Consider the following 12,219-nt stretch of genomic DNA (forward strand, 5'->3'; position numbering starts at 1 on the left):
TATTAATTATATAAAAGCTCCCCTAAGGATGTAGTCATGGTGCGCATACTCGTTAGGTCATGAGTTTGACTCTAGCTGAGGCATTTTGGGATTTTCATGTTTATCTCATTCTTTTCTTATTTCTTGTTATTTCAATTTCAAAGTTATTTGTGCTTGTAACATGAGTTTAGCAAGCTTTACAAAAGTTTTCATGAAGACAGTCTTGCAAGTGGAGAGGAGGGCAATAGAAGTAGCTATTGAAGTGCATAGTGTAAGTATTAGATGAAGAGAGGGTTAGGGCTAATTTCTTTTCTTTAAATTAATGTTTAAAGTATCTGTATCGAGTATCATATCGATCAGGTGATTTTAAGAGACATATCGTCCCGTATTGAGTATTGTATCGCTCTGGCTAATATATTTTAGTATAATTTAATAGAGAGACGTATCGTATCTGTTGGGCCAAATATGAATACGTGTCGACTAGTATCGTGGGATACTTTAAACCTTGCTTTAAATAGTGTCCAGTTCATTCTTTGTTTCTCGCAGTGTCACACTCGGAATCTGAAGATCTGCCCATAAGAACCAAGGCAGTGGAACCATTCACGGAACCATTCACGTGCGGCCTGCTTTGAAATATGCAAAGCCTTTTTAAGATGACAAGACGTAGTTTGCCCTGGGAGTGAACCATGAATACTTCTAAGTTCACCACCAACACTATTCTGCTTGATCAGGTAATCCCATTTATTGTCGATTAGTATCATTGCTCGTTTGAGAGACGAGTCTCTCAAATACATTTTTCAACAAAGCATTTAAATTCTTAACTAGATGACATTAGGGTTCTTAGATGCGTCATGCCCGGTTTAAGGTTTGCTGTGTTGGATTGGGTTGGGATTTGATAAGCTGAAGCTTGACGTGGGTTAGGCATTGGTGTGGATTTTGTGAATGAGATAGTTTTCAATAAGGCCGATTCGACAAATCCACATTAGTCGATTTGACAAAACTGTGCATGCAAACACGTGGGTCCCACAGCAACAGGGGAGGGACACTGCTTCAATCCAGCACATTTAATGCTGTTAAGCAAAACATTTTCAGCCGCTAGATCAAAATCTCTACCACTGATATTCAACAGGAAAACTAAAGCAATTTCCCAGACAGAACCAACCCCAGAGTGGTGTTGGTCGACTGCCACCCTGAAAAGGACTTTCGGTCAGAGGGGTCGATTCAGTTAAAATGGGAGACTACAGAAGGGACTAGCGTCCTAACTAGTCAAAATATGTCCATCCATTTTCTTGTAAATTTGTGACACGTGTCTCAAAATCACATTAAAAGGTTAAAGTCCATCTTTGATGTGATTCATTAATGGATTTCAACAATTTGATGTAATGTTAGAACACATGTCATACATGATACATTTACGAAAAAAAGGTTGAAGTCCATCTTCGAAAATGGACTGGATAAATTTCTATCAGGATTATTAAAATGACTCGGTGTTAATTTGACTTTGGGGGTAGAAGGAAAACATGGGTTGCAGTCTAAGCAGATGCGTTTCATAATTTCTCCCCTCCCGTACCTTAATTTCTTTTACAGGCACTCGGGTCTTTTTTTCAATAAACCGACAACAGTGAAAAGTGATCTTCCAAATAAACCACCTGCATCAGGCTGCAGCAAATTCGAGATCCTTGAAACGCATGAGACTCAAATTTAGGGTAATCTGCATGAAAGCATTCCAACAAGTTTCCTCTTCCCCTCCTTTGATAAGAAAAGATTAGGAGTCTTAAGAAAGAGAGAAGAACAATAAATAAATCGAGCTAGATATGAAAGATCGAAAGGTCAAAGAACATCACAAACTAGAGCCAAATGTCACTCTCAATCAATCTATAGATGCCATTATTTTTCATGTTGGAGGATGAGTGAAGCTAAAAAATTCTTCTCTTGCTGGATTGAATCAGACTTACTAATCAGAAGACCCATCCATCAGATGTCGCATTAATCAGAAGACCAGATGCTGTGAACTCTCAATCCCCCAAAGTGAAAGAATAATAGCAACTTATATGCTGCTATCAGCTCCAGTAAGCGAGAAACGGCAAGAGATGAGCCCCCTTTAGAGTTAGCTCTAAGTGTGAATCATCAATAATATTTGCATTTAAAGAAAGTGCCATCTTGACTAAGAAAAAAAAAAAAAAAACGAAGTGCCTTCACCCAACTTAAAGAAACCACCGGTAAAAATTTCATAAATCTATCAATAGACAAGGAGAAACTAGTAGCATTAAACCACATCATGCCCAACGAAGGAACGAAAGAAAGAAAGAAAGAAAAAAGTTTGTCCAGATGTTATGAAGCTTAGAAGACATTCGAAGACATGGAACCTAAATAGTTTACCTTTCGTCACCAAAAATAATAACTTCCTACCCTTGGGCCACTCAGTTGAAATCAATTTCCCGAAAACAAAGAGCAATTAAAATTACTCTTGTAACTGCTTACTCCACCACTTCGTTGGCAAGTTCTCCCAATCATCCAATTACAGATTACGCAACTACACACCTAGTAGTTTACCAAAAAAAAAAAAAAAAACTACACACCTAGTAACACATACAGGTTGAAATACAGAATCAGAGAGCATAGATATTATGCCATATGTTTTTATCTTTTTGTGTGTGCGTGCGCGCACACGCGCATGATGGTGGGGGAGGAAGTAAATGATTCCCTGATCACAGGATAAACATTCATATTCACAGCTACAACGTGCACAATGAAGCTAAGTAGCATAAACAGAGCATCAAAGCAACCTTTCAGTTCCCTTCATCATAGATCAAAATCTCAGCTGAACCACAAACACAGCAGTATAAACAAGTAATTCAATTTCTATATCATTCTATCAGTAATATTTAAGAAGAAAAATTACCAAACACTGCAATGTAAATGCATAAATAAAAACAAAAGGATGGTCTTTATGCAACAAGATGGATTGATTACTAAGATCTACTAATATGTTCGGAAAATTGGAAAATAAATGCATGTATATGAAAATTGGGACAATATTACAGATAGACCAAAACATTATTCATCACTCTTCTATCTATACAAAATGTGGCTAACCAGATTTTTCATGCTTGATAGCATGCAAGATGCAACTGCAGTGAGATGGGATCCAGTCAAGACGGAGGAATACATATCTAAATTTAGCATGACTTTTGAGTTCAGTAACCCTCCAAGACAAACACCTACAACGAAAAAACAATGTCATCCACAGATTATTAAACGAAAAAGTTCAAGACAGGGAATAAATCAAGGTTTCCAACCTGTTGATCTTTTACTCAGTTGTGGGCCTGATCATGCTCAATAAAATCCAGGGCTTCTTCCTTGGAGACCACGTTAACACGGCTAACCCTATTCTTATGAGTCACCCCATATATCTTGTCCGCAACTTTGACAAGTTCTGGACGGAATGTTGTGGTTATAAACTGAGTATTTGCCATGTCTGCAAGGCGGCGGATCATGTCTATCACAGAGAATTAAGGACTCTAAACCAAAAGCCAAAAAAAGGACTCGAGTTGGGATGAAACAACTAAATCATCAAACATTATATTCTAAGGTCTGGAGCCTCTTAACCTTACTTTTGAAGCACAATAGATCAAAAACTCTACTAACCAATAATATGCCCACATGCTGCTACATTTTGGATGGCATGAGTTCTATTCATATAAGGATGCCAATGGCACCAACCAAGCACTTGTAACCTGCCACAGCCTAAAGAGGCCAATATCCAACAGAATGACCCAAATAATAAAGAGCCTAGACAGTGCACAAGGCTCCCACTATAGCAAGGTCTAATGAGAATCATAGCGTACACGACCTTTCATAGAGTAGACAGCCTTACCCTCACCATGCAGAGAGATTGTTTCCAGATACTCGAAACTGTGACCTCTTCTTCATAGTGGAGCAACTTTTACTATTGCACCAAGGTCCACTGGTACAGAAAACAATCCCTTTTGTACTTAGTGTCAGTTAATAGAGATCCACAACATAACTGAATAAATCTAAGATAGTAATACACTAAATGAATTAACCAAAACTATAAAATCACACCAATTATAACATGGACAAGCCTCCAAAAGAAAAGGGGAAAAAACCACAGGACCTTATCTAGTTAGAATTAACAGTATTGAACACTAATGGTTACGTTTGGCAAAGTATACTAGAGGTTACTAGACCAAGAGAAATAACCAACTCTTGGATAACAAGCAACTCCAAAACCAAGGTGCACTCACTAGAGAACAGAACTACGACCTCAAGACCTGATGCGAGCAATACAGAGAGCCTAAGTACTTCCCATTTTTTGACAAACAGAACACCATCAGGCTGCAACCTTTTAGAGAAGACCTTCTCTTCAAAATCACCCTAGACGTTTTAAATGAGAGAAATACATCCCAACATATGTGCAAGATATGAAAATGAGTAACAAGGGAAGTGCCAAAACCCAAATACAAAGGGAAAAGACTGCTGCAATCATATTAAGTGGCAAAAGGACCCATACAATATTCTATGTGAGAAATAATAAGAGTCTGAAGAGTATACAACTACAGCACTTATCTTCCATTTAAATTATGCAGTTGCAGAGAAATTTCATGTCACACAAACACAAATGAATGCACGCATGGGTTACAGAGTACAGAAATAACTAACACCATGATATGCGATATCTGTTAAAAAAACATGCATGATGCAAATCTGGATCACAAAGTATTGAAGTAACAAGCTGATAACACATGTATCCATACAAGAATGTACACAATCACAGACCAATATAAGGAAAAACAAAGAAATGGGAGGATTGGATACTTCCAACAGCAGTCCTGTACTGTGGATCTAATGCCGCATCAATCTCATCAAAAAGATAAAAGGGGGCTGGGTCACATCGCTGTATGGCAAAAATCAGTGCCAAGGCAACAACAGTTTTCTGACCCCCAGACAGTTGCTTCATTGATTGTGTCTCCCCCTGGCCAGTAAAAGAAACCTATTGCAACAAAAGCCCAGAAAAATAATTAAATTTGACTAAAAATCAGGAAGCGAGCAACAAAGGCATCATTTCCTTAAAAGAAGCAAATTCAGAAAACAATCTACATTTTCTGTTCATATTAAGAAAAGTAGGCACACAAAAATATTCCAAAAAATTGATGTTCACCACAGAAGGGAAATCTAAGCTTCAGCATCAAAATACATGCCTTTACTTTTACACCATTATATTTTTCAACCCTTCCCTCTGGCTCCACCTCACGGGGTAGATCATCAAGATCATCATCATCAGGGTCTCCATCCTATAAGTACAAAAGAAGGATGAAACATGCTAAGTCACTGCAAAAACAAGACCATGAAAAAAAAAATATATCGTGATTCCATTCTGTCAATTCCTCCTAGAGGAATCCTCAGGATGTAGATAACAATAAATTAATTTTGCAAGGTTAGGAGGGAGTAAAGGGAAGAAAATGGATTTCTTTTTGGTTCCCACTAAGTTTTAACTCAATTTGGTATAAAAGCACGGTTTCATTTGAAATGGGTCAAGATTCTGACCATCTGTGAGTTTCAAGCGGTCTCACCTGTTAAAGGGAGAAAAACTCCAAAAAAAGATTGGCCTACTCACCTACATTTTTGGTGGATAAGTCTTGTGGACTCTAAAATGCATCTTCAATGATGACTTTACCGCATTTAAGTGGGATGTAAGATCACAAACATGGTTCAAAATTTCTTTTCATTGAAGGTCGAAACACCAAGATACCGAAATTTCTGCTAAACATGGTACACCACAGTACTATGTCTCAGATGCATGTTTCAATGGGCTTTAGGTGGTTTTTTGCTCTGATTTTTTGGGTATAGCCTTATTTGAGGACAATAAACACAATGGTAATGCTATTTTTTACTAAAACCTAACATAAAATTCTCTTCTTGATTTGCGCATGCTTGCTGCGCATGGATGAAACTGGATCATATATTTTGACAACTCTATACATGGATATACAAGAAAACATAAAAAATTTCATTAAAATGCAAGAACAAATATTGAGAAATAGTCAAATCAAAATTACAATTTACGAAATACAATTCACAATTGCAACCCTTGAAACCCGAAATACCGAAATTTTCATCAAAATTCAGTCAACTAGCTCAATTTCATTTCATACCATGTTCCAAGCTAGAATGTATACCCTTTGCCTTAGATAACAAACCCTCAAACCTTCATGTAACTAAGTATGATACTAAGAGACTAATGACACTTGAACTTGCAAGTTGCAACCATTTGACGTTGTGTAATATTAAACATTTCTTCTTCACTTCTAATGCATTTTTTTTCCAAGATTACCAAACTAAGTGCAGCATAGACTAAATTTCAGAAGTGTAAACAGCAGGTTTTAGTGTGCACTACCAAATTAGCATTCTGGGTTCCAACATTTTGCATAGTGCCCAGATTATGTACCAAGTGTGACCCAGACAGAGGGCTACTGGAGGGATCCATCTGGCACTGAGATTCTCCTAAATTGAACAGTTCTGCCTCTTTCCTCTTACTTTCACCTCTCCACTTTTCTTTTCATCTTTTATTTGGCATTTTTTATTTTTCTTTCTCATCTCAACCCTCTTCCTTCCCCCCCCCTTTTTTGGGCCTCATTTCTCAATACTTTATTTTTGTTTGGATCCATGTTACCAATCCCATTAAGCTAGTACAAGGCTGTTGATTTAGGGTTTCATGAATTTCAGATCAAAAAATGACCATTTGACCACCATAATGGCCTGAGAAATGCACAAGTGACTGAATTTAGTCAAAATAAAATAATTCAATTCAACTAACAACGAAGGTCAAAACCAAAATTTCAAACTATGTATATAACCTTCTCCTGCATAAAATGCTCCCACCTTCCTTCAACAGATCTCAAGATAAATTCAAGCACAAAAGTCACTAAATTGAACTTTAATCAACTTCAAGATGCCCAGGTCAATCCATCATATTTTAACATCTCATGTGCAAATAGTGATTTCATTGTCTCACTGACTGATAATTTAGTCAGTATGAGAAGCAACACGTCAAAGACTGTTTTGATTGTATGTACATATTCTGAATGTACAAAAATAAATAAAATTGAAATCAACACATCTGTATATAGTATGCTAGTAATTAGTAGAGGGGCATTCATGTGATTTCACTTTTTAATATACTGTTAGCCAATAAAGGGGAGAGGTATTGAACTACTTCTTTTTCCTCCTTTTCTTCATACCTTCCTATTAAACTCAGTATCACAGCACCTAGCATTGACAGTCAACCAAAGACACTGCAACCTGAGCTCTCAAGCTTTGGACAACAGAATTACAGAAAAGCCTGTTAGAAGTCATGCTATGTCAAAGGTTTATTGTATTTACTAGCTTGCCCTTTTTCCCTTTGCTTGGTTAACAAGCAAGATCATATCTGGGATAGATTCCTTTTTGCAGACTATATTCACTTTCTATTTCCCGTAAACCAGTTCGGGACAGATCCTAAACTGATATATAAAGTAAGTGTGAGAGGGGGAGTCTCGCATGCAGAAGATCTCTCTTCCTCCTCTCCATTGTCTCTCAAATTCTTCTCTCTTCTCTTCTCTAGTTCTCTGCTTCTAGGTTTCTAAACTGCTGAACTGTTACAGTTCCAGGGTAAGTGACCGGAAGCCTAACAACTATAACGCTGAACATGTGTAAATCACATTAAAAACTCTAACGCTTTCAATAGAAGTGTTATGCTTCAAGGTGATGCCTAGGTGACTGGAAGCCTAGGCGGGCAACTTGACATCTTGCTTTTTTACTCTCCAATACCACAGTCGTCTTGCTGTCTTGATTACTATCAACCTGTCAACAGAAAATTGTTGGAGATCTCAGACTCAAAAGCACTACTGCCAGATCTGGGTACTCTTTCTCCTTCATATGAAACCTGTTTGAGCTGGTACCTGGCCCCTCACATTTGTCCTGGAGGACTCTTTCAAGCCTACATAGGTTCAGGTTGTGATACGCATACCTTATTTTCTGCAACTCCAAACTTCACTGCTCTGTTTTATCTCCACATTCGGACTGTAGGATGCTTTTGTTGTCAACGTTGAGAGAAACTTGGGTTCTTAATGCAACTGATGTGTAAATGGTTTGTCAGCTGGAAACGTTGCATGTGTCAAGGAACATTTCCGAACAGATGAACTCCTGATGTAAATCCAATTCTAGGGTTAGGGTTTCTTGAGAAGATTCCCTAGAAATTAGGATTTGCCCAAAAATCTTCCATCAATTAATTCAAAATTTGTATGGGAATCCTAAGGATTGCTTTGAGAGAGATGAGAGTCAAATGGAAATAGGGGTGCAAGTTTGGCCCTAGGACCCGCCCTGAGTCCAAATAGGACCTGGGCTCAAGACTTTGGCCCTACGGACGGGCTAGGGATTATTTGGGATTACTGTCTGTCCCACCTTGCCCTTGATTTTGGCCCTGATTCTGACATTGATTTTGTTCCTAATCCTAGCCCTGATTTTGGCTCTTATCCTGACCCCAACTTTCATTCTAATGTTAAGCTCTATACTAACATTAATCCAAACCCCAAGTCATTTTGATCCAATGAGTCCACTTAGATTTATATTATTTGTTGTTGTCATTTAATAAACATAAAGGATTTGATTTATTTTGATGTTGTCATTCGGTAAAAGTAAATGATTTATTTTTTTCATTTTAATATGTTATGATATAGGCATACCTTCTTTTTTTTGGGGGTTACAAATGATAAAAACAAACTAAATCATTTGTTAGATTATACATTCTTATTAAAATATGTTTATGTAAGTAATTATTGACTTACTTATAATTAAAATTATAATCCAAATTAATTAGGGTGTTTTGGAATCAAAATTCTAATTAACAATCTTAATTTGCAATATCTAAGTAAGATTTCAAAATGGAAGGATCTTAATTATTTATATGAAATAATGTATTAAAAAATATTTTTAATCATATTAATTGTTGATAAAAGATGATGCCTCGATCTCTTCAATGATGTGAAGTATCTAATACCTATTGTACATCTTTTTTAAATATCAATCACACCCCTAGTAGTCCCTACTAACATAATACATTTTAAAAGACGAAAACCAGTCTAATGACGTAAAGTATCTATTATATCTGGTTAATTAAAACCCAACTGTTTGTACCTAGAAAAGGGTAGAAAGGTTATGTAACTTATAATTTTTTTTTTTGGTCAAACATTTACCTTAGAACATATGTTAGTCTACTTTTATTATTTCAAATTGATTTTTTTTTTAATAATACCAATAATTATGGCCAAATCTGTTTTGAAAAATAATATTCTTATAAAAAAGAACTACAAATTCCATGTTAATAATATTCTTATTGATTGCAATTCCCTATAATTCATATAAATTAAACAAACCTTTTTCCTCATCATAACCAAGATACCATGGCCACCTTGAACAAGCTCAGAGAATACTTCTCGGAAGTTCTTGGCAACTCCTTTGAATGTACGTTCAATTGATTCATCTTTCCTTTGATCCAAAACAGAGATCAACTCACCAATTTTCTACAAAAGTAGACATCGAATTGGAGAAACTTATCAATTCACAGGCATATACTAATAACCCTAGATTTAATACTTTGAAAGAACGTAATGAGGTCCATGAAAGTAATACCTCATCACCTGCATCCAATTCAGCTTTCCTATTTTGTAGCTCCTCTCGTTGCTCTGTGAAATTGACATATTGATCAAGTGCTTTCTTGTTTACATGGCTAAATTGCTGCAGTTGCTCCTGGCACTTGGAAAGCAATTTATTTAACTCTTTTATGTTCTTCCGCTTATACCTGTTTTTTTGTGTAAAAGAAGTCTTCAGTAAAACACAATGGGTGTGAAAGAGCAGGATAAAAATATTCATCATAGTTTCAGATGCATGGTGGTTATATCCAAAGCCTAAGAATGCAAATTCAGAAAATTTTATCAAAGAAAGTAATCATATATTTATATATGATACCTTCATTTAAAATTCTTATAAAGAATGAATAGGAATCCTTTAAATTATCAACAGCTCTTTGACGGGTGTCAGTTCACCAGACAGGATGACTTAGAACAACTGGAATCCAAGGGGATGTTCATCTTTGGGCTTATCATTTCCAGGTTCATTATATCCTTGTACTTTCCTACTTTTATGATATGCAGTAACCAACTATCAAACTTGGTAAAACACTCCTTTGTAACCTTCAATAGTTCATATCTTATTCGATAAAGTGTGCTGGATGTGGATTGAAAATTGGAATCAACCCAAATATTTAGAAGTTTGGTTTAAATAAAAATGTGTTCCAAGCTATAGAATCATGGCCTGTTGTGATGACCACCTACTTCCTAGGCTATTCTAGTTTGACCCACAGCAATGAAGAAATTGTTATCCAAAAAGAAATATAATGAAGGAATTTCTAAATCCAAGAGAAAGTAACATACGTTTCAAAAGCATCTGATGGTAATGAACCCAGATCCCTAATTTTCTTCATGCAATCTTCTTGTTTTGAAAGAAGCATGCTCCTTTTGCTTAACAACTGCTCCAACTCTTTCGCTTCATCCTGAAGTGTTCTTTCATAGTTGTCTTCTAAAGTCTTCAGCAACACAAGGACTTACATTAGCAGAAACATTCCATATGCCTTCTTCCTGTCAAACAAGTGGAGAGCACATGAATTATTACCTTTAATTTGGTTTTCTCATCTGTGATCTTCTTGATTTCCTTTGTTCGCTCATATATATTTTCCACAATTTCTGTGAAAATAATTCCAGTCAGAAGGCATCAAAATAAAGAATTTCAAGAAAGGAAATCTTGGGCCAGAAAGTCAATGTCACTTTTAAGCTCTTGGATAGCATGATCAACTGATGCTTTCGCTTCCTTCAGATCCTGCCTCTTCACTTCAAGATCCTCATTAGATTTGTCAGTCTCAGAATTTATTATGGCTTCTAACTCTTGTTGCCTTCTCTCGAGGTTGGTATGTAATTTAGCTTCAAGCTCACTTTTTCTTGATTCAATCTATAAAACAAAGAAACAAAGGAGAATGAGGGTACATAAATAATGAAGAAATATACCTAAATTAAGCATAGGTTCAATCAACAAACCTCTACAAGACCTTCCTTGCAGGCAATGATCTTCTCTTTCAGCTCCGTGATTTCAGGATTCAATCTTGAAAGGAGATTCTTCTCCTCTGGTGTCAAGTGATCAATAAGATCTGTTCCCATTTCAGTATGCTTCATGTTCAAGCTAGCTTTGAGCTGGACTATTTGACTGCAGACTGTTGCAAGCGACTTTTCCTACAGAGAGAATAAAAACACTCCAATGCTGGAAGCAACTCACAAGAATTTTACATAAAAAGGGAAAAACTCATTGTATTCCAGGAACCTTCTTTTTGAGTGCATTGTGAATGGAATCTTTCTGCTTGGTTGCATTTGCAATATCCTGCTTTATTTGTTCCAATTCTGATTCTTCGTGAGCCAATTTGGCATCAAATTTCTGCTGATCACTAACATGCTCTGTAATTTGTTTGTCTATCTGTGTGTATAGGTTAAGTGATTACAAATAGAAGACATCAAATTCCCATCTTCCCAATTGAATTGCTTGGTTCCAGTTCAACCAATTTTCAATAACAAGACATATGATAACTAATAAAAGGACATAACAAAAACTAATAAACCATACAGTGCAGGTTGTTTCAGTAGATAATAGAATAATGGAATAGTCTCCTTTAGAGGAAACATAAATTATCTTCAAAAAAAATAAAAATTTGCAACTTAGTCATTTTATTATTTAACCCTCATCCAGCCAACAAACATCAGTGAACACCTAAAGGCGGAAAAAAGGCAAAATCACCCAGGCCGCCATTTTCACTGATGTCATTGCTGACATGAAAATGGATAATCATAAACCATCTCAACAATAATGTTTGAACTAAAAATTCAAAAGTCAATTATTTTCCTCCTGATATAGTTCATTGTTATCAATAACAGTAAGTCAGTAACAGACTGAAAGGAGTGAAATAAAGTAAGTCTAATCCACCCTTTCCAGCGCATCCTTTTTCATCTAGGCACTCTTCAATTATCTTCAGAAGAGAAACTAAGTTACAAAACAATGAGGATTAGATTTTTTCTTCACTCTATAAATTACTTGCAGTCTAATTATTAGTTTTATTATTTTCTTTTTCGCACTAAACTTGAT

At 36.1% G+C, this 12,219-nt stretch overlaps 1 protein-coding gene across 2 annotated transcripts in view; it reads right to left on the reverse strand.

Moving 5' to 3' along the window:
• Window positions 1–3,135: 3,135 nt before the first annotated feature.
• TTN7 (Structural maintenance of chromosomes (SMC) family protein) overlaps window positions 3,136–12,219 on the reverse strand; it is a 30,039-nt gene continuing 20,955 nt past the window's right edge. For both annotated transcript variants that reach the window (XM_089145276.1, XM_089145277.1), the window contains exons 20-30: window positions 11,407–11,557; window positions 11,127–11,318; window positions 10,860–11,040; window positions 10,708–10,778; window positions 10,470–10,621; window positions 9,670–9,838; window positions 9,414–9,560; window positions 5,202–5,294; window positions 4,819–4,993; window positions 3,279–3,478; window positions 3,136–3,200 (exon numbers count right to left, since the gene is read on the reverse strand). In XM_089145276.1, coding sequence (XP_089001402.1) covers window positions 3,294–3,478; window positions 4,819–4,993; window positions 5,202–5,294; window positions 9,414–9,560; window positions 9,670–9,838; window positions 10,470–10,621; window positions 10,708–10,778; window positions 10,860–11,040; window positions 11,127–11,318; window positions 11,407–11,557 — 1,516 coding nt within the window. In that variant the 3' untranslated portion in view covers window positions 3,136–3,200; window positions 3,279–3,293. The remainder of the gene's footprint in view (window positions 3,201–3,278; window positions 3,479–4,818; window positions 4,994–5,201; window positions 5,295–9,413; window positions 9,561–9,669; window positions 9,839–10,469; window positions 10,622–10,707; window positions 10,779–10,859; window positions 11,041–11,126; window positions 11,319–11,406; window positions 11,558–12,219) is intronic.

The sequence above is a fragment of the Hakea prostrata genome, chromosome 2 (assembly GCF_041222555.1).
Source record: "Hakea prostrata isolate BN-2017 chromosome 2, UWA_Hpros_2, whole genome shotgun sequence".
Classification (NCBI taxonomy): Eukaryota; Viridiplantae; Streptophyta; class Magnoliopsida; order Proteales; family Proteaceae; genus Hakea; species Hakea prostrata.